General features: G+C 50.9%; 1 protein-coding gene across 5 annotated transcripts in view; it reads right to left on the bottom strand.

Annotated features, from left to right (window-relative positions):
- Lim3 (Lim3 homeobox protein) overlaps positions 1-23,823 on the bottom strand; it is a 192,608-nt gene that overhangs the window by 90,651 nt on the left and 78,134 nt on the right. For all 5 annotated transcript variants that reach the window (XM_070080031.1, XM_070080027.1, XM_070080033.1 and 2 more), the window contains exon 5: positions 23,405-23,541. In XM_070080031.1, coding sequence (XP_069936132.1) covers positions 23,405-23,541 — 137 coding nt within the window. The remainder of the gene's footprint in view (positions 1-23,404; positions 23,542-23,823) is intronic.

Here is a 23,823-nt window from a genome sequence, read left to right as displayed (position 1 = left end):
CTGTCAACACCCTCACCTGTCCCCTCCCTCACCTGTCAACACTCTCACCTGTCCCCACCCTCACCTGTCAACACCCTCACCTGTCCCCATCATCACCTGTCCCCACCCTCACCTGTCCCCACCCTCACCTGTCAACACCCTCACCTGTCAACACCCTCACCTGTCCCCTCCCTCACCTGTCAACACCCTCACCTGTCCCCTCCCTCACCTGTCAACACTCTCACCTGTCCCCACCCTCACCTGTCAACACCCTCACCTTTCCCCACTCTCACCTGTCCCCACCCTCACCTGTCCCCATCATCACCTGTCCCCACCCTCACCTGTCCCCACCCTCACCTGTCAACACCCTCACCTGTCAACACCCTCACCTGTCCCCTCCCTCACCTGTCAACACTCTCACCTGTCCCCACCCTCACCTCTCAACACCCTCACCTGTCCCCACCCTCACCTGTCCCCACCCTCACCTGTCCCCACCCTCACCTGTACCCACCCTCACCTGTACCCACCCTCACCTGTCCCCTCCCTCACCTGTCAACACTCTCACCTGTCCCCACCCTCACCTGTCAACACCCTCACCTGTCCCCACCCTCACCTGTCCCAACCCTCACCTGTCCCCACCCTCACCTGTACCCACCCTCACCTGTCCCCACCCTCACCTGTCCCAACCCTCACCTGTCAACACCCTCACCTGTCCCTACCCTCACCTGTCCGCTCCCTCACCTGTCCCCTCCGTCACCTGTCCCCTCCCTTACCTGTCCCCACCCTCACCTTTCCCCACCCTCACCTGTCACACTCACCTGTCCGCACCCTCACCTGTCCCCTCCCTCACCTGCCCCCTCCCTCACCTGTCCGCACCCTCACCTGTCCCCTCCCTCACTTGTCCCCTCCCTCACCTGTCCCCACCCTCACCTGTCCGCACCCTCAAATGTCCCCTCCCTCATCTGTTCCGTCCCTCACCTGTCCGCACCCTCACCTGTCCCCTCCCTCACCTGTCCCCTACCTCACCTGTCCACACCCTCAAATGTCCCCTCCCTTACCTTTCCCCTTCCTCACGTTCCCCTCCCTCACCTGTCCCCTCACACACCTTATCCCTCCATCACGAGTCCCCTCCCCCACCGGTCCCCTCACTCACCTTTCCCCTCCCTCACCTGTCCCCTCCCTCACCTGTCCCCTCACTCACCTTCTCCCTCCCCACGTATCCCCTCCCTCACCTGTCCCCTCACTCACCTTATTCCTCCCTCACCTGTCCCCACTCTCACCTGTCCCCTCTTTCACCTGTCCACACCCTCACCTGCCCCCTCCCTCACCTGTCCCCTCCCTCACCTGTCCCCTCCCTCACCTGTCCGCACCCTCACCTGTCCGCACCCTCACCTGTCCCCTCCCTCACCTGTCCTCTCTCTCACCTGTAGGCACCCTCACCTGTCCCCTCCCTCACCTGTCCTCTCTCTCACCAGTAGGCACCCTCACCTGTCGGCACCCTCACCTGTCCCCTTCCTCACCTGTCCCCACCCTCAGCTGTCCCCACCCTCAGCTGTCCCCACCCTCAGCTGTCCCCACCCTCAGCTGTCCCCTCCCTCACCTGTCCCCTCGCTCACCTGTCCCCACCCTCACCAGTTCGCACCCTCACCTGTCCCCTCCCTCACCTGTCCCCTCCCTCACCTGTCCGCACCCTCACCTGTCCCCTCCCTCTCCTGTCCCCTCTCTCACCTGTCCCCTCCCTCACCTTTCCGCACCCTCACCTGTCCCCTCCCTCTCCTGTCCCCTCTCTCACCTGTCCCCTCCCTCACCTTTCCGCGCCCTCAAATGTCCCCTCTCTCACCTGTCCCCTCCATCAACTGTCCCCACCCTCACCTGTCCGCACCCTCACCTGTCCGCACCCTCACCTGTCCCCTCCCTCACCTGTCCGCACCCTCATATGTCCTCTACCTCACCTGTCCCCTCCCTCACCTGTCCCCTCCCTCACCTGTCCCCTCACTCACCTTATCCCTCCATCACGTGTCCCCTCCCTCACCTGTCCCCTCACTCACCTTTCCCCTCCCACACCTGTCCCCTCCCTCACCTGTCCCCTCACTCACCTTATCCCTCCACACGTGTCCCCTCCCTCACCTGTCCTACTCTCCCCTCCTCCTCCTCTCGCTACTCTCCCTTCCTCCTCCTCTCGCTACTCTCCCCTCCTCCTCCCCTCGCTACTCTCCCCTCCTCCTCCCCTCGCTACTCTCCCCTCCTCCTCCTCTCGCTACTCTCTCCTCTTCCTCCCCTCGCTACTCTCCTCTCCTCCTCCCCTCGCTACTCTCCCCTCCTCCTCCCCTCGCTACTCCCCCCGCATGCTCCCCTCGCTACTCTCCCCTCTTGCTCCTCTCGCAACTCTCCCCTCCTCCTCCCCTCGCTACTCTCCCCTCTTCCTCCCCTCGCTACTCTCCCCTCTTCCTCCCCTCGCTACTCTCCCCTCTTCCTCCCCTCGCTACTCTCCCCTCTTCCTCCCCTCGCAACTCTCCCCTCGCTACTCTCCCTTCCTCCTCCCCTCGCTACTCTCCCCTCTTCCTCCCCTCGCTACTCTCCCCTCTTCAACCCCTCCCTACTCTCCCCTCTTCCTCCCCTCGCTACTCTCCTCTCTTCCACCCCTCGCTACTCTCCCCTCTTCCTCCCCTCGCTACTCTCCCCTCTTCCTCCCCTCGCTACTCTCCCTTCTTCCTCCCCTCGCTACTCTCCCTTCTTCCTCCCCTCGCTACTCTCCCCTCTTCCTCCCCTCGCTACTCTCCCCTCTTCCTCCCCTCGCTACTCTCCCCTCTTCCTCCCCTCACTACTCTCCCCTCTTCCTCCCCTCGCTACTCTCCCCTCTTCCTCCCCTCGCTACTCTCCCCTCCTCCTCCCCTCGCTACTCTCCCCTCCTCCTCCCCTCGCTACTCTCCCCTCTTCCTCCCCTCACTACTCTCCCCTCTTCCTCCCCTCGCTACTCTCCCCTCTTCCTCCCCTCGCTACTCTCCCTTCCTCCTCCCCTCGCTACTGTCCCCTTTTCCTCCCCTCGCTACTCTCCCCTCTTCCTCCCCTCGCTACTCTCCCCTCGCTACTATCCCCTCCTCCTGCTAACTCATACGATGATTTGTTCTTGAAGTCAATTAGTTAATACGTTGTGTGACGCTCTAACCAGTCCAGTGTGACGCTCCTACCAGTCCAATGTGACGCTACTACCAGTCCAGTGTGACGCTCCCACCAGTCCAGTGTGACGCTCCCACCAGTCCACTATGACGCTCCCACGAGTCCAGTATGACGCTCTCACAAGTCTAGTGTGACGGTCCCACCAGTCCAGTGTGACGCTCTCACCAGTCCAGTGTGACGCTCCCACCAGTCCAGTGTGACGCTTCCACCAGTGTGACGCTCCCACCAGTCCAGTGTGACGTTCTCACCAGTCCAGTGTGACACTACCACCAGTCTAGTGTGACGCTCCCACCACACCAGTGTGACGCTCCCACCAGTTCAGTGTGACGCTCCCACCAGTCTAGTGTGACGGTCCCACCAGTACAGTGTGACGCTCCCACCACACCAGTGTGACGCTCCCACCAGTCCAGTGTGACGTTTTCACCAGTCCAGTGTGACACTACCACCAGTCTAGCGTGACGCTCCCACCGCACCAGTGTGACGCTCCCACCAGTTCAGTGCGACGCTCCCACCAGTCTAGTGTGACGGTCCCACCAGTACAATGTGACGCTCCCACCAGTCCAGTGTGACGCTCCCACCAGTCCAGTGTGACGCTCTCACCACACCAGTGTGACGCTCCCACACCAGTGTGACGCTCTCACCAGTCCAGTGTGACGCTTCCACCAGTCTAGTGTGACGCTCCCACCAGTCTAGTGTGACGCTCCCACCAGTCTAGTGTGACGCTCCCACCACACCAGTGTGACGCTCCCACCAGTCTAGTGTGACGCTCCCACCACACCAGTGTGACGCTCCCACCAGTCTAGTGTGACGCTCCCACCACACCAGTGTGACGCTCCTACCAGTCCAGTGTGACTCTCCCACCAGTCCAGTGTGACGCTCTCACCACACCAGTGTTACGCTCCCACCAGATCAGTGACACTCCCACCAGTCCAGTGTGACGCTCCCACCACGCCAGTGTTACGCTCCCACCAGACCAGTGTGACACTCCCACCAGTCCAGTGTGACTCTCCCATCAGTCCAGTGTGACGCTCCCACCAGATCAGTGTGACGCTCCCACCAGTCCAGTGTGACGCTCCGAGCAGTCCAGTGTGACGCTGTCACTACACCAGTGTGACGCTCCCAATACACCAGTTTGACTCTCCCACCAGACCAGTGTGACGCTCCCACTACACGTGTGTGACCCTCCCACCAGGTCAATGTAACGCTCCCATCAGACCAATGTGACGGTGCCACCACACCAGTGTGACGGTGTCACCACACCAGTGTGACGCTCCCACTACGCCAGTGTGACGCTCCCACCAGTCTAGTGTAACCCTCCCACCAGATCAATGTGACGCTCCCATCAGACCAGTGTGACGGTGCCACCACATCAGTGTGACCCTCTCACCAGATCAATGTGACGCTCCCATCAGACCAGTGTGACGGTGCCACCACACCAGTGTGACGGTGCCACCACACCAGTGAGACGGTGCCACCACACCAGTGTGACCCTCTCACCAGATCAATGTGACGCTCCCATCAGACCAGTGTGACGGTGCCACCACACCAGTGTGACGGTGCCACCACACCAGTGAGACGGTGCCACCACACCAGTGTGACGGTGCCTGGAGTAATGGCAGCAGTTGACTTACCTACCAAACTAGTTTGCTTAGTGCCTTGTTTCCCCTCGGACTGTTTGGTGTGTGTGTGTGTGTGTGTGTGTGTGTGTGTGTGTGTGTGTGTGTACTCACCTAGTTGTACTCACCTAGTTGAGGTTGCGGGGGTCGAGTCCAAGCTTCTGGCCCCGCCTCTTCACTGATCGCTACTAGGTCACTCTCCCTGAACCGTGAGCTTTATCATACCTCTGCTTAAAGCTATGTATGGATCCTGCCTCCACTACATCGCTTACCAAACTATTCCACTTACTGACTACTCTGTGGCTGAAGAAATACTTCCTAACATCCCTGTGATTCATCTGTGAATTCAACTTCCAACTGTGTCCCCTTGTTACTGTGTCCCATCTCTGGAACATCCTGTCTTTGTCCACCTTGTCAAATCCTCTCAGTATTTTGTATGTCGTTATCATGTCCCCCCTATCTCTCCTCGTAGGACATACCCCTTGGCTCCGGGACTAGTCTTGCTGTAAACGTTTGCAGCAAGACGTGCTTGACCAGGTGTGGATTCCATACTGGAGCTACATATTCCAATATGGACCTTACGTACTAAGTGTACAGTGTCGTGAACGATTTCTTACTGAGATGTCGAAACGCTGTTCTTAGCTTTGCCAGGCGCCCGTCCTTATTCTGCAGCAGTTTAGTTGACGTACGCCTCAGGAGATGTGTTCGGTGCAATATTCATCCCGAGGTTATTCTCACTGAGTGAGGTTTGCAGCCTTTGCCCCTCGAGCCTGTACTTAGTATGCCCTCTTCTTTTCCTTCCCCAAGCTACATAACTTTGCATTTGCTGGGGTTAAACTCCAGAAGATATTTGTCCTACCAGGCTTGCAGTCTCTCCAGATCCCCTTGTAGGCTTACCTGATCCTTGTTCACTTGTATTCTCATAATTAGTTTCACATCGTCTGCAAACAAGGGCACCTCTGACTCTATCCCTTCTGTCATGTCATTCACATGTACAAGAAACAGCACTGGTCCTAGAACTGACCCTTGTGGAACCCCACTCGACACATGCGCCCACTCCGACACCTCGTCACAGCCATCACTCGTTTCCTTCCTGTCAAGTATTCTCTGATCCACTGCAGTGCTTTTCCTGTTACTGTTGCCTGCTTCTCTAGCTTTTGTGCAGTAGTCTCAAAAGTGTTTTTACGGTCCAAGAAATGGAACATACCCATCTCTTTATCTCCTGTCTTACTTCCGTCACTTTGCCGTAGAATTCCAGTAGGTTTGTGCTGGTTATGTATGAACCCGCTCCTTTCTTGGTGATCCACCACTCTTCTCCTTATTATATTCTCCGTTAATTTGCGTGTTAGTGACACTGATCTGTAGTTTAATGCTGCCTGCCTGTCTCCTTGTGTGTGTGTGTGTGTGTGTGTGTGTGTGTGTGTGTGTGTGTGTGTGTGTGTGTGTGTGTGTGTGTGTGTTTGTGTGTGTGTGTGTGTTTGTGTGTTTGTGTGTGTGTGTGTGTGTGTGTGTGTGTGTGTGTGTGTGTGTGTGTGTGTGTGTTTGTGTGTGTGTGTGTTTGTGTGTTTGTGTGTGTGTGTGTGTGTGTGTGTGTGTGTGTGTGTGTGTGTGTGTGTGTGTGTGTTTGTGTGTTTGTGTGTGTGTGTGTGTGTGTGTGTTTGTGTATGTGTATGTTTGTATGTAAGTGTGTGTGTGTGTGTGTGTGTGTGTGTGTGTGTGTGTGTGTGTGTGTATGCGTGTGTATATGTGGGTGTATGTGTCTGCATATGTGTGTATATGTGTCTGTACGTGTGTGTGTATGTGTGCGTGTGCGTTTGCGTGGGTGTGAGTTTGGGTGTGCGTTTGCGTGGGTGTATCCATGTGCGTGTGTGTGTGTGTGTGTGTGTGTGTGTGTGTGTGTGTGTGTGTGTGTGTGTGTGTGTGTGTGTGTGTGTGTGTGTGTGTGTGTGTGTGTGTGTGTGTGTGTGTGTGAGAGAGAGAGGGGGGGGACTGGAGTAGCGGAACCATCAGCGTTTGTTATTGATTACATGAGCGACCCCTCTCTCCCTTTTCCTTTCTCTGTCTCTCCGTCTCTCCCTCTCTCTCTCTCCCTCTCCTCTCACTCAAGCGCACAATGACCAATCACAACCCAGCTCCTATCGTGGGACCACCTCCCACTAATGCAATCGACCAATCAGGCGCCGCCATACACCACAACCTTCTGTTTATTTATTATACAAGCGGGGCGTGGCCAGGCCCCTCCCCTTCCCAAACAGCGACCAATAGTACCGTAGTCTGGCTTAAGCCCCACCCCTTCAATCTTGGCGAGTTGTGTACAGCCCTCAGAGGAAGACGTTTCTCTTGCTCCTCCATTAATCTTACTCTCACCAGTTACTGTAGAAATATTTAAGACTTTCAAGTATTTAATCCACTAATGTTTGCCCTTTATATATATATATATATATATATATATATATATATATATATATATATATATATATATATATATATATATATATATATATATATATATGCAAGCAATCGCAGACAGGCGATGTTAATGGGGGAGGGGGTGGAAATCTTTAGCTCAAGTACTTTCACACTTCTGAGTGCGTCATCAGGAGCAATGCAGTGTTGCAAGGCGACGACCCTCCCCGTCCCCACCCCCGCCCCACAAGGGGCAGAAGACGGCCTCTGCGTTTTGAGCAGTCAGGGAATAGGAAATTAGAAAATGCAATAGCCAGCCCCAAGCTTCTTCTAGTGCCCTAGAACAGGTCAAGTAACTTGAGAAAATACGTTTCACAGTGGATAATATACATACAGATTCTTATTATTCTCTGTAATCCCTTAATTGATAAAAGAAAAGAAATGAATGTACTCTTTGTTTGTTTAAATCCTCCTAAATATATTACTAAATATTGTCTACCAGTCTTCTCAGTATAGACTATTATGCCTTATTTGAGAATCTTCTATGCCTTTCCGATATTTCTATGATCCTAATTTTCTTTTCCAAATATCCTTTAACTCCACTATCTATGCTATCACTTAATCTTGTGCTCACCTAGTTGAGGTTGCACAGGGTCGAGTCCAAGCTCCTGACCCCGCCTCTTCACTGGTCGCTACTAGGTCACTCTCCCTGAACCGTGAGCTTTATCATACCTCTGCTTATGGTACACTAACAGAAAATAAGTTATATGAGATGCCATCATTCTCGACATACATAGCTTGAGTTTGGTGCATAGACACTGGTCAAGCACCACCATTCCATCATGAAACCACCGGGCAATCCTGTGATTTTGTGTAGCATTGCTATTTGAGATTGTGTACGACTGACTATTAAATAGCTGATCAGCTTGTATAACCCATAATTTGAGTTATACAAAGTGTTCCTCTCATGTTTCAAGAGAGAAGATTCAATTATGTTTCTTCCCATGACTGAACTGTTGGGTACAATAATCTAGGCATCAGACCACCCCAGTGGGTGATTACCGGAACTGTCGTGGTTGAAGATAGCGTTCGACTCCTGCCCTGTACAGAGTATTTATGCTGGGCTATTCTGGTTTCCAAAGGTTTACCTGCTTGACCAATATATGAGAAAGGACACTGGGTGCATGGGACCTTGAGAACCCAACCAACATTGTTAGAGGGAATGTTTTTAATCAACCTCAGCAACTTGTATATGGAATTCTATGAGACAAGACTGCTTAAGGACATTCTCAGAGATAAAGCTCGGTGGTTCAGATATATATATATATATATATATATATATATATATATATATATATATATATATATATATATATATATATATATATATATATATATATATATATATAATTCTTGGAATATTAATTGGAAAATGGAAATACAGATTTCAATTACTTAACAGGAGACTTACAATTGTTATTATTACAATTATTAAAAGTATTTTTAACGCACCGGACGTGTCGCACCCACGTTGAGTAAAGTGGAAAAGTTTTTTTTTTTTCACCATTAGTCACTCCATCACTGTCTTACCAGAGGCGCGCCGATACTTCAGAGTGCAGGCACTGTATATCCTGCCACCACCATCCCTCCCACACAGTGCAGGCACTGTACTTTCCACCACCACCACCACCCCTCCTTCAGAGTGCAGGCACTGTACTTTCCACCACCACCACCACCACCCCTCCTTCAGAGTGCAGGCACTGTATATCTTGCCACCACCATCCCTCCCTCATAGTGCAGTCACTGTACTTTCCACCAACACCACCACCCCTCCTTCAGAGTGCAGGCACTGTATTTCCTGCCGCCACCACCACAGCCCCTCCTTCAGAGTGCAGGCACTGTATATCCTGCCACCACCATCCCTCCCTCATAGTGCAGTCACTGTACTTTCCACCAACACCACCACCCCTCCTTCAGAGTGCAGGCACTGTATTTCTTGCCACCACCACCGCCCTTCCTTCCGAGTGCAGGTACTGTACTTTCCACCACCACTACCACCCCTCCTTCACAGTGCAGGCACTGTACTTTCCACCACAAACCACCCCTCCTTCAGAGTGCAGGCACTGTACTTTCCACCACCACCACATCCCTCCTTCAGAGTACAGGCACTGTACTTTCCACCACCACCACCACCACTCCTTCAGAGTGCAGGCACTGTACTTTCCACCACCACCCCCACCCCTCCTTCAGAGTGCAGGCACTGTACTTTCCACCTCCACCACAATCCCTCCTTCAGAGTGCAGGCACTGTACTTTCCACCACCACCACATCCCTCCTTCAGAGTACAGGCACTGTACTTTCCACCATCAGCACCACCCCTCCTTCAGAGTGCAGGCACTGTACTTTCCACCACCACCCCTCCTTCAGATAGCAGGCACTGTACTTCCCACCATCAGCACCACCCCTCCTTCAGAGTGCAGGCACTGTACATTCCACCACCACCACCATGCCTCCTTCAGGGTGCAAGCACTGTACTTTCCACCACCACCATGATCCCTCCTTCAGAGTGCAGGCACTGTACTTCCCACCATCACCACCCCTCCTTCAGAGTGCAGGCACTGTACTTTCCACTACCACCGCCCCTCTTTCAGAGTGCAGGCACTGTACTTTCCACCACCACCACCACCCCTCGTTCAGAGTGCAGGCACTGTACTTTCCACCAACACCACCACCCATCCTTCAGAGTGCAGGCACTGCACTTTCCACCACCACCATTCCTCCTTCAGCGTGCAGGTACTACTTACCACCACCACCACCCCTCCTTCAGAGTGCAGGCACTACTTTCCACCACCACCATCCCTCCTTCAGAGTGCAGGCACTACTTTCCACCACCACCATCCCTCCTTCAGAGTGCAGGTACTATTTTCCACCACCACCACCACCCCTCCTTCAGAGTACAGGCACTGTACTTTCCACCACCACCACCACCCCTCCTTCAGAGTGCAGGCACTGTACTTTCCACCACCACCACCACGCCTCCATCAGAGTGCAGGCACTGTAATTTCCACCACCACCACCACCCCTCCTTCAGAGTGCAGGCACTGTACTTTCCACCACCACCATCCCTCCTTCAGCGTGCAGGCACTACTTTCCACCACCACCACCCCTCCTTCAGAGTGCAGGCACTGTACTTTCCACCACCACCGCCCCTCCTTCAGAGTGCAGGCACTGTACTTTCCATCACCACCAGACCTCCTTCAGATTGCAGGCTCTGTACTTCCCACCAGCACCACCACACCTCCTTCAGAGTGCAGGCACTGTACATTCCACCACCACCACCACCCCTCCTTCAGAGTGCAGGCACTGTACTTCCCACCACCACCATCCTTCCTTCAGAGTGCAGGCACTGTACTTTCCACCACCACCATCCCTCCTTCAGAGTGCAGGCACTGTACTTCCCACCACCACCATCCCTCCTTCAGAGTGCAGGCACTGTACTTCCAACCACCACCATCCCTCCTTCAGAGTGCAGGCACTGTACTACCTACCACCACCACCCCTCCTTCAGAGTGCAGGTACTGTACTAACCACCACCACCACCCCTCCTTCAGAGTGCAGGCACTGTACTACCTACCACCACCACCCCTCCTTCAGAGTGCAGGTACTGTACTACCTACCATCACCACCCCTCCTTCAGAGTGCAGGCACTGTACTACCTACCACCACCACCCCTCCTTCAGAGTGCAGGCACTGTACTACCTACCACCACCACCCCTCCTTCAGAGTGCAGGCACTGTACTACCTACCACCACCACCCCTCCTTCAGAGTGCAGGCACTGTACTACCTACCACCACCACCCCTCCTTCAGAGTGCAGGTACTGTACTACCTACCACCACCACCCCTCCTTCAGAGTGCAGGCACTGTACTTCCCACCACCACTATCCCTCCTTCACAGTGCAGGCACTGTACTTCCCACCACCACTATCCCTCCTTCACAGTGCAGGCACTGTACTTCCCACCACCACTATCCCTCCTTCAGAGTGCAGACACTGTACTTCCCACCACCACTATCCCTCCTTCAGAGTGCAGGCACTGTACTTCCCACCACCACTATCCCTCCTTCACAGTGCAGGCACTGTACTTCCCACCACCACTATCCCTCCTTCAGAGTGCAGACACTGTACTTCCCACCACCACTATCCCTCCTTCAGAGTGCAGACACTGTACTTCCCACCACCACTATCCCTCCTTCACAGTGCAGGCACTGTACTTCCCACCACCACTATCCCTCCTTCAGAGTGCAGACACTGTACTTCCCACCACCACTATCCCTCCTTCACAGTGCAGACACTGTACTTCCCACCACCACTATCCCTCCTTCACAGTGCAGGCACTGTACTTCCCACCACCACTATCCCTCCTTCAGAGTGCAGGCACTGTACTTCCCACCACCACTATCCCTCCTTCACAGTGCAGGCACTGTACTTCCCACCACCACTATCCCTCCTTCAGAGTGCAGGCACTGTACTACCTACCACCACCACCCCTCCTTCAGAGTGCAGGCACTGTACTACGTACCACCACCACCCCTCCTTCAGAGTGCAGGCACTGTACTACCTATCACCACCACCCCTCCTTCAGAGTGCAGGCACTGTACTACCTACCATCACCACCCCTCCTTCAGAGTGCAGGCACTGTACTACGTACCACCACCACTCCTCCTTCAGAGTGGAGTGCAGGCACTGTACTACCTACCATCACCACCCCTCCTTCAGAGTGCAGGCACTGTACTACCTACCATCACCACCCCTCCTTCAGAGTGCAGACACTGTACTACGGACCACCACCACCCCTCCTTCAGAGTGCAGGCACTGTACTACCTACCATCACCACCCCTCCTTCAGAGTGCAGGCACTGTACTACCTACCACCACCACCCCTCCTTCAGAGTGCAGGCACTGTACTACCTACCATCACCACCCCTCCTTCAGAGTGCAGGCACTGTACTACGTACCACCACCACCCCTCCTTCAGAGTGCAGGCACTGTACTACCTTCCATCACCACCCCTCCTTCAGAGTGCAGGCACTGTACTACCTACCATCACCACCCCTCCTTCAGAGTGAAGGCACTGTACTACCTACCATCACCACCCCTCCTTCAGAGTGCAGGCACTGTACTACCTACCACCACCACCCCTCCTTCAGAGTGCAGGTACTGTACTACCTACCATCACCACCCCTCCTTCAGAGTGCAGGCACTGTACTACGTACCACCACCACCCCTCCTTCAGAGTGCAGGCACTGTACTACCTACCATCACCACCCCTCCTTCACAGTGTAGGCACTGTACTACCTACCATCACCACCCCTCCTTCAGAGTGCAGGCACTGTACTACCTACCATCACCACCCCTCCTTCAGAGTGCAGGCACTGTACTACCTACCATCACCACCCCTCCTTCACAGTGTAGGCACTGTACTACCTACCATCACCACCCCTCCTTCAGAGTGCAGGCACTGTACTACCTACCATCACCACCCCTCCTTCAGAGTGCAGGCACTGTACTACCTACCATCACCACCCCTCCTTCAGAGTGCAGGCACTGTACTACCTACCATCACCACCCCTCCTTCAGAGTGAAGGCACTGTACTACCTACCATCACCACCCCTCCTTCAGAGTGCAGGCACTGTATTACCTACCATCACCACCCCTCCTTCAGAGTGCAGGCACTGTACTACCTACCATCACCACCCCTCCTTCAGAGTGAAGGCACTGTACTACCTACCATCACCACCCCTCCTTCACAGTGCAGGCACTGTACTACCTACCATCACCACCCCTCCTTCAGAGTGCAGGCACTGTACTACCTACCACCACCACCCCTCCTTCAGAGTGCAGGCACTGTACTACCTACCATCACCACCCCTCCTTCAGAGTGAAGGCACTGTACTACCTACCATCACCACCCCTCCTTCAGAGTGCAGGCACTGTATTACCTACCATCACCACCCCTCCTTCAGAGTGCAGGCACTGTACTACCTACCATCACCACCCCTCCTTCAGAGTGCAGGCACTGTACTACCTACCATCACCACCCCTCCTTCACAGTGCAGGCACTGTACTACCTACCATCACCACCCCTCCTCCACAGTGCAGGCACTGTACTACCTATCATCACCACCCCTCCTTCACAGTGCAGGCACTGTACTACCTACCATCACCACCCCTCCTCCACAGTGCAGGCACTGTACTACCTATCATCACCACCCCTCCTCCACAGTGCAGGCACTGTACTACCTATCATCACCACCCCTCCTTCAGAGTGCAGGCACTGTACTACCTACCATCACCACCCCTCCTTCACAGTGCAGGCACTGTACTACCTACCATCACCACCCCTCCTTCAGAGTGCAGGCACTGTACTACCTACCATCACCACCCCTCCTTCAGAGTGCAGACACTGTACTACGGACCACCACCACCCCTCCTTCAGAGTGCAGGCACTGTACTACCTACCATCACCACCCCTCCTTCAGAGTGCAGGCACTGTACTACGTACCACCACCACCCCTCCTTCAGAGTGCAGGCACTGTACTACCTACCATCACCACCCCTCCTTCAGAGTGCAGGCACTGTACTACCTACCATCACCACCCCTCCTTCAGAGTGAAGGCACTGTACTACGTACCACCACCACCCCTCCTTCAGAGTGCAGGCACTGTACTACCTACCATCACCACCCCTCCTTCAGAGTGCAGGCACTGTACTACCTACCACCACCACCCCTCGTTCAGAGTGCAGGCACTGTACTACCTACCATCACCTCCCCTCCACAGTGTAGGCACTGTACTACCTACCATCACCACCCCTCCTTCAGAGTGAAGGCACTGTACTACCTACCATCACCACCCCTCCTTCACAGTGCAGGCACTGTACTACCTACCACACCACCCCTCCTTCAGAGTGCAGGCACTGTACTACCTACCATCACCACCCCTCCTTCACAGTGCAGGCACTGTACTACCTACCACCACCACCCCTCCTTCAGAGTGCAGGCACTGTACTACCTACCACCACCACCCCTCCTTCAGAGTGCAGGCACTCTACTACCTACCATCACCACCCCTCCTTCAGAGTGCAGGCACTGTACTACCTACCATCACCACCCTTCCTTCAGAGTGCAGGCACTGTACTACCTACCATCACCACCCCTCCTTCAGAGTGCAGGCACTGTACTACTTACCACCACCACCCCTCCTTCAGAGTGCAGGCACTGTACTACCTACCATCACCACCCCTCCTTCAGAGTGCAGGCACTGTACTACCTACCATCACCACCCCTCCTTCAGAGTGCAGGCACTGTACTACCTACCATCACCACCCCTCCTTCAGAGTGCAGGCACTGTACTACCTACCATCACCACCCCTCCTTCAGAGTGCAGGCACTGTACTACCTACCATCACCACCCCTCCTTCAGAGTGCAGGCACTGTACTACCTAGCATCGCCACCCCTCCTTCAGAGTGCAGGCACTGTACTACCTACCATCACCACCCCTCCTTCAGAGTGCAGGCACTGTACTACATACCATCATCACCCCTCCTTCAGAGTGCAGGCACTGTACTACCTACCATCACCACCCCTCCTTCAGAGTGCAGGCACTGTATTACCTATCATCACCACCCCTCCTTTAGAGTGCAGGCACTGTACTACCTACCATCACCACCCCTCCTTCAGTGCAGGCAGTGTACTACCTACCATCACCACCCCTCCTTTAGAGTACAGGCACTGTACTACCTACCACACCACCCCTCTTTCAGAATGCAGGCACTGTACTACCTACAATCACCACCCCTCCTTCAGAGTGCAGGCACTGTACTACCTACCATCACCACCACTCCTTCAGAGTGCAGGCACTGTACTACCTACCATCGCCACCCCTCCTTCAGAGTGCAGGCACTGTACTACCTACCATCACCACCCCTCCTTCAGAGTGCAGGCACTGTATTACCTACCATCACCACCCCTCCTTCAGAGTGCAGGCACTATACTACCTACCATCACCACCCCTCCTTCAGAGTGCAGGCACTGTACTACCTACCATCACCACCCCTCCTTCAGAGTGCAGGCACTGTACTACCTACCATCACCACCCCTCCTTCAGAGTGCAGGCACTGTACTACCTACCATCGCCACCCCTCCTTCAGAGTGCAGGCACTGTACTACCTACCATCACCACCCCTCCTTCACAGTGCAGGCACTGTACTACCTACCATCACCACCCCTCCTTCAGAGTGCAGGCACTGTACTACCTACCATCGCCACCCCTCCTTCAGAGTGCAGGCACTGTACTACCTACCATCACCACCCCTCCTTCACAGTGCAGACACTGTACTACCTACCATCACCACCCCTCCTTCAGAGTGCAGGCACTGTACTACCTACCATCACCACCCCTCCTTCACAGTGCAGGCACTGTACTACCTACCATCACCACCCCTCCTTCACAGTGCAGACACTGTACTACCTACCATCACCACCCCTCCTTCACAGTGGAGACACTGTACTTTCCATCTCCAGGACTCAACTCGGCTAAGCAGTTTCTCCGAATTCCTTCGTAAAATCTTCCTCGGTCACACTCCAAAGTCACGTCAAGTCATAAAAAGCACTTGCCTCCACACACGCTTGCTAGGTGTCCAAGCCCTTGGCATATTAAACCTCGTTTTGTCTTTCCCTCAAACTCTTCCTAAAAGGACCCTTACCCCGCCTTCCTTCTAATACAAATTATTCGTCCTCCAAGTCAGCCTACTTAGTTCCACCTCTCTAAATGTCCCAACCACCTTAATAACCCTTCTTCGGCCCTCTAGATAATGTTTTTAGTAGTTCCACACTTCTTTCTAATCTCCACACTACAAATTCTCTGCCTAATATTCACACCACACATTGCCCTCAGACATGATTTCCACTTCTTCCAGTGTCCTCCTTGCTGTAGCGTTCACAACCCATCCTTCACACCCATATAAGAGCGTTAGATTCACTATACTCTCATACATTCCCGTTTTTGCCTCCATGAATAAGAACGTTCTTTGTATCCACGGATGCTTCAATGCACCATTCAACCTTATTCGCTCGTCAGTTCTATGGTTCACCTCATCTTTCACAGACTCATCTGCTGACACGTCCACTCCCAGATATCTGAATACGTTCACTTCCTCCATACTCTCTCCCCTGTCTGATATCCAATCTTCCATTACCTATTTTTTTTACCTTCATCACCTTGTTCTTTCCTATGTTCACTTTTAATTTCTTTCTTTTACATACTCTTCCAAATTTGTCCACCAACCTTTCCAACTCTCTTCATAATCTTCCAGAAACAGTGTCATCCGCAAAAAAGCAACTGTCGCAACTCCCACTTCAATAGATTCTATATTTCGTAGCCCCACACCTCTTGCCAACACCTGAGTATTCACTTCTCTTAAAACCCCTTCTATAAATATATTAAACAACCATGGTGACGTAACACATTCCTGTCTAAGGCCTACTTTTACTGGGAAATAATATGTCTGTCTGTCTGTCTGTCTGTCTGTCTGTCTGTCTGTCTCTCTCTCTCTCTCTCTCTCTCTCTCCTACTCAGTCTAATCTGAGCCTTACTAGCTACATAAAAACTCTGAATTGCTTTTACCAAATCCACAAATACAATGAAAACTTCCTTACACTCATCTAAACATTGTTCCCGTACATGTTTCACTGTAAACTCTTAGTCTACACATCCCCTACCCTTCCTAAAGCCTCCTTGTTCATCTGTGATCCCGCTTTCTGTCTTACTTTTATTTCAATAACTCTACCATCCTGTCAGGTACACTCAACAGGCTTATTACCCTATAATTCTTATTTGGCCTGTCTTTGCCTTTATGCAAAGGAATTATGCACGCTCTCTGCTAATTCCTAAGTAACCTTCCCTCTTTCATACATTTATTAAACAAAAGCGCTATTCCAAAACTGTCTCCCCATCTGCTTTTAACATTTCTGTCTTGGTCCCATCAATTCCCAGCTGTTTTACCCCCTTTCTTTTTACCCACAGCTTCACCCACCTCCACCACACTCACATCTGGTTCTTCCTCACTCCTCAATGATGTTATACCTCCCTGACCAATGCATAAAATCACTGCCTTCTTCTTTTCATCAACATTTAATAGTCCCTCAAAATATTGCCACCATCTTCCTAAAACCTCCTCCTCCTCCTCCTCCCCATCTAATAAATCATCTCTTCGGTTTTTAACTGTTAACTCTATTTGTTCACTAGTCTATCTCAACTTATTCTCACTCCAAAACATTTTACTTTCAGCAAAATTTGTTGAGAAAGTCTCACCCACTCTCTCTTATGCTCTCCTTTTACACCTCTTCACCACTCTTAATCTTATCATTCCTCTCCAAATGCTCCTCCCCCTTTATATCACTTTTGCTTTGTAAAAACTTTTCGTACCCCTCTCTTTACCTTATCATTCCACCAATCGCTCCTTTTCCTTCCCGCACTCACCCTTCTATATCCACTAAGTTTTGCTTAACACTCTAACACTGCATTCTTCAATCTACCCTTTGCATCTTCAACTTCCTAATTACCAATACTTTCAATAGCTCATCTTTCTACCGATAGCTACTTATATCTTACCCAAACTGCTTCCTCCTTTAGTTTATAAACTTTCACTTCTCTCTTGTTAATGTTATTCTCCTTTTACTCTCACTGCAGCTACAACTAATAATCTGATATATATATTGCCCGTCTCAAAACATTCACATCCTGAAGTCTACCCATCAACATTTTATCCACCAATACCTTCTTTAAGACACTGGTGTCATTTCGCCCAATATCATATCTCACATACTTATCCTCTTCATAAAACATGTATATCATTTTACTAAATATCTTTCTATACAAAGTTCAAAGGTCCTTCATTAACAGTTATTCCTGGCGCCCCAAACTTACCTATCACGCCATCTACAACTTGAGCAATCAGGTGCTCATAATAATAACTCTCAAACTTGGTTCGAAGCTCCCTAAACACTTCACTAACATGTCACAAAATCTCTCCCTCTCTCTTCTCCACTCCTCTCTTTTCCAGATGCATAAACACTTAGTATAACCCACCTATCGCCTCCCACTCTTATTTTAATCCACATAATCCTTGAATTTACACATTTATATTCCCTCTTTTCCTTCCTTAACCGATCATTCAATATTACCGCTACTCCTTTTTTTATCTCTAACTTTTAACTTTGTTTCTCTTAGAGCCAGAACATCCAACTTCTTTCCATTAATAATATTCAAGATCATCTTTATTATCTGTTCTACATTTACACACATTCAAACATCCTAACTTCAGAATGTTCTTCTTTTCAATTTAATAATGTATACAGGAGAAGGGGTTACTAGCCCCTTGCTCCCGGCATTTTAGTCGCCTCATACGACACGCATGACTTACGGAGGAAGAATTCTTCTCTATGGAGATGAAAAGCAATAAGAACAAGAATTATTAAGAAAATAGAAGACTCGGATAAGTGTGTATACACATACATATACATGGATACGTAGTAACAACTAAATGTAATTAGAAGTAGCAAGATGAACTTGTAATCTTGCGAGTCTATGAGACAGAAAGAATAGACACCAGCAATCCTACCAATGGAAAACAATTACTGGTTTGTGTTACACAGTCGTCTGGCAGGGCGGTAGTACATCCCTGGGTGGGTCTTCTCTACCAACCTATTATCTATTAATATTCTGTATAGTCAAATAATAAGTCAGGTGCAGGTCACCGGCTTGATGCCACTGCTTTCACCAAGAATGTGAACACATAGGTACTCCTATAGGTACCCTCCAAAGGTACTCATTCACTTAATCCCCAGAGATACTTCCACAGTTAATCCCCCAGAGGTACTACCACAGTTAATCCCCCCAGAGGTACTCCCACAGTTACCTCTCAAAAGTACTCCCACGGGTATCCCCGAAAGCTACTCCTACAAGCCTACCTCAGGTGCAGTCCCCACACAACCCAACAAGCTCACGTTTAACAAACACAGAGTCACAGATCTCTTGACTAGAGACGTGGTAATCCAAACGCTGTTTCCCAATCTTAACTAAGAGCAGACACACACACACACACACACACACACACACACACACACACACACACACACACACACACACGCACAGTTATAGCTAGAGAATAACAAACAGAGAGTGTACTTACAGGCGTCTAGTTCTGGCAGCATAGAGTAAATACATGTCAGAAGGTACAACAATGATCACAACTCACCACCTAGGCTGCCTCTCTTATAAATAACAGGTGTAAACACCTCTGTGCTAGTCACCCTGAGAGTCACTGCTCTCAGCTGAGGCAACTGAGGTACACGTATGCAAATTCTCAAGATTGGTGAGGTAGATCACGCAATGGTGTCATATAAATATTAATACACATACACACACACATACACACACGTACACACACACACACACACACACACACATGCACACACACACACACACACACACACACACACACACACACACACACACACACACACACACACACACACACACACACACACACACACACACACACACACACACACACACACACACACACACACGAACACACAAACACACAAACACACAAACACACAAACACAATAATGTGAAGCAAAATTCAAAATCGAAATTGCAATGTGAAAAAGCTGCAGAATTTGGATAGACTGAGAAGATTATCAAAATAGATGATAGATGTTATTGTGGATGTGTTACGTGGTGATGGGTGAGTGTTACGCGGGGATGGGTGAATGTTGCGTGATGGGTGCGTGTCACGTGGTGATGGGTGTCACGTGATGGTGGGTGAATGTTACGTGGTGATAGGTGCGTGTCACGTGATGGTGTCACGTGATGGGTGAATGTTACGTGATGTGTGAGTGTTACCTGGTGATGGGTGAGGAGTGCTGGTGCTGGAGGTGCTGCTATACCTTACAATTTAATAGATTTTATAATTAAGAACGTCAGCACCACAAGCCTGGCTCCACCACACACACACACACATAGGATCTTGGAGTGAGCATCACACCCAACACATCCTCTGAGGCACACATCAACCAAATATCTGCTACAGTATATGAGCGCCTCGCAAACCTGAGAATCTAAGTAAAGAGTCATTCACGACACTGTACACCGTGTACATCAGACTCATACTGGAGTATGTAGCACCAGTTTGGAACCCACACCTGTCAAACACGTGAAGAAATTAGAGAAAGTACAAAAGCTTGCAACAAGACTAGTCTTGGAGCTAAGAGTTACAGTATGTCCTACGAGGAGAGGTTAAGGGAACTCATCATGGCGACACCAGAAGACAGAGGGATATGACAACAACGTATAAAATACTGAGAGGGCCAGAATGTTTCAGAGATGGAACACAGCAACAAGCAGACACAACTGGAAGATGAAAACTCAGATGAGTCATAGGGATGCTAGGAAATATTTCTTTAGCCTTAGAGTGAAGTAATGGAGGCAGGATCCATACACAGCTTTAAGAAGAGGTGGGGCCAGGAGCTGTGACTCGACCCCTGCAACCACTTATATGTAAGTGTACACACACACACACACACACACACACACACACACACACACACAGACGCACACACACACACACAGACGCACACACACACACACACACACACACACACACACACACACACACACACACACACACACACACACACACACACACGCGCGCGCGCACACGCGCACACACACACACACACACACACACACACACACACACACACACACACACACACACACACACACACACACACACACACAATCGTGGATTAACTAAGGGGAAGTAGGCAGACTGATGGTCAGACTGGAGGTGTGAGGATGGGCAGAGGTGACAAGCAGGGACCCACAAGTGTCGGTCCTCACCTATATATCTCTATTGCCTTCACATGTTAAACTATTGAAAATAAAAGTTGAAGAAAACAAGAACTGACAGATCACAGAGATACTCAAGATTATGGCTGTACGAGTTCAATCTCAGAAAGTGGAAAGTTGAGTATATTAGGCAAAGTGGAAACAGACTAGAGAGCGAGGACAGACTGAGGGAGACAGAAGGTAGAAGCCTCTAGCAAGACAGTCAGCATGGCAGACAGAGACTTGCTGGGTGACACACGACCCTCCCAGCATACAGTCATTCTCGTCAGTCATTCAGGAGAGTGTATACGACACATGTGACGCCTGTCATACACTATATACGACACATGTGACACCTGTCATACACTATATACGACACATGTGACGCCTGTCATACACTATATACGACACATGTGACGCCTGTCATACACTATATACGACACATGTGACACCTGTCATACACTATATACGACACATGTGACGCCTGTCATACACTATATACGACACATGTGACGCCTGTCATACACTATATACGACACATGTGACGCCTGTCATACACTATATACGACACATGTGACGCCTGTCATACACTATATACGACACATGTGACGCCTGTCATACACTATATACGACACATGTGACACCTGTCATACACTATATACGACACATGTGACGCCTGTCATACACTATATACGACACATGTGACGCCTGTCATACACTATATACGACACATGTGACGCCTGTCATACACTATATACGACACATGTGACGCCTGTCATACACTATATACGACACATGTGACACCTGTCATACACTATATACGACACATGTGACGCCTGTCACACACTATATACGACACATGTGACGCCTGTCATACACTATATACGACACATGTGACGCCTGTCATACACTATATACGACACATGTGACGCCTGTCACACACTATATACGACACATGTGACGCCTGTCATACACTATATACGACACATGTACGACACATGTGACGCCTGTCATACACTATATACGACACATGTGACGCCTGTCATACACTATATACGACACGTGACGCCTGTCATACACTATATACGACACATGTGACACCTGTCATACACTATATACGACACATGTGACGCCTGTCATACACTATATACGACACATGTGACGCCTGTCATACACTATATACGACACATGTAACGCCTGTCATACACTATATACGACACATGTGACGCCTGTCATACACTATATACGACACATGTGACGCCTGTCATACACTATATACGACACATGTGACACCTGTCATACACTATATACGACACATGTGACTCCTGTCATACACTATATACGACACATGTGACGCCTGTCATACACTATATACGACACATGTGACGCCTGTCATACACTATATACGACACATGTGACGCCTGCCATACACCAAACAACACATGCCAAGACTGTCATACAATATATACTACCACACACATGACACCTGTCATGCAATTTCCAGCCTGGTCCTCACACATGGCAGAGAACATGATGATACGAGAGACAGTTCACAGATGTACAACAAGGCTAGTGTCCCTGAGCAGACACGGCAGCAGAACACCCAGGAACCTAATTACTGTTAGGTAAACAGGAACAACAGAGGGACCCATCCGTACCACCTGCCCGGGATACCAACCACGACAGTATTGCTAACTTATGAGTGTTATGTACTGACTCAACAAATTTCAGGGAGATTTGTTGAGTCAATTCGGCCCTACCTGGGAATCGAACCCATGTCCTGACCGTTGTGGGAAAGTGTGTGTGTCTGTGAGAGAGAAAGTGACATTTAGGAATCCATGGAGAGTGAGGGAGAGTGTATGAGGAAGAATGTGTGAGGGAGAGTGCGTAAAGTAGTCCGTGAGACGGAGAGCGTGAGGCAGAGTGCGTGAGGCAGAGTGCGTGAGGTAGAGTGCGTGAGGGAGAGTGTATGAAGGACAGTGTATGAGGTAGTGCGTGAGGGAGAGTGCATGAAGGCGAGTGTACGAAGGTAGAGTACGTGAAGGAGAGTTATGAGATGGAGTGCGTGAGGGAGAGTGTATGAGGTCGAACGTGAGGCAGATTGCGTAAGCAAGAGTTAGGCAGATTGCGTAAGCAAGAGTTATGAGGTAGAGTGCGTGAGATGGCGTGCGTGAAGGAGATTTATAAGATGGAGTACATGCGGGAGACAGTATGAGGTAGTGGGTGAGGAAGAGTCATGAGGCAGATTGCGTGAAAGAGAGTGCCTTACGTGAGTCCATGTCGAGGTCCGGGTCACTCTTGTCGTCGTCTCGTCGCTTCTCCCGGCTGCCGTTCTTCATGGACCGGAAGTACTGGCCCCAGCGGGTCCGTCCAGCATCCTTCTTCAGTCGCTTCTCTTTGGCGCGTCTGAGGCAAGAATAGTGCTGGTTGTTAGTGCCTGATGATGGTCGTCAGTGGTGGTGGTTAGTGGCTGCTAATGCTCGTTAGTGGTGGTGGTTAGTGCCTGCTGATGCTGGATAGTGGTGGTACGAGGGTTAGCGGTGGTGGTAGCAGGGTTAGTTGTGGTGGTTAGTGGTGGTAGAAAGGTTAGTGGTGGTAGAAGGGTTAGTGGGGGTAGGAGGGTTAGTGGTGGTAGAAGGGTTAGTGGTGGTAGGAAGGTTAGTGGTGGTAGGAAGGTTAGTGGTGGTA

The sequence above is a fragment of the Cherax quadricarinatus genome, chromosome 6 (genome assembly GCF_038502225.1).
Source record: "Cherax quadricarinatus isolate ZL_2023a chromosome 6, ASM3850222v1, whole genome shotgun sequence".
NCBI classification, from domain to species: Eukaryota; Metazoa; Arthropoda; class Malacostraca; order Decapoda; family Parastacidae; genus Cherax; species Cherax quadricarinatus.
This window is presented reverse-complemented; position numbering and strand designations above follow the sequence as displayed.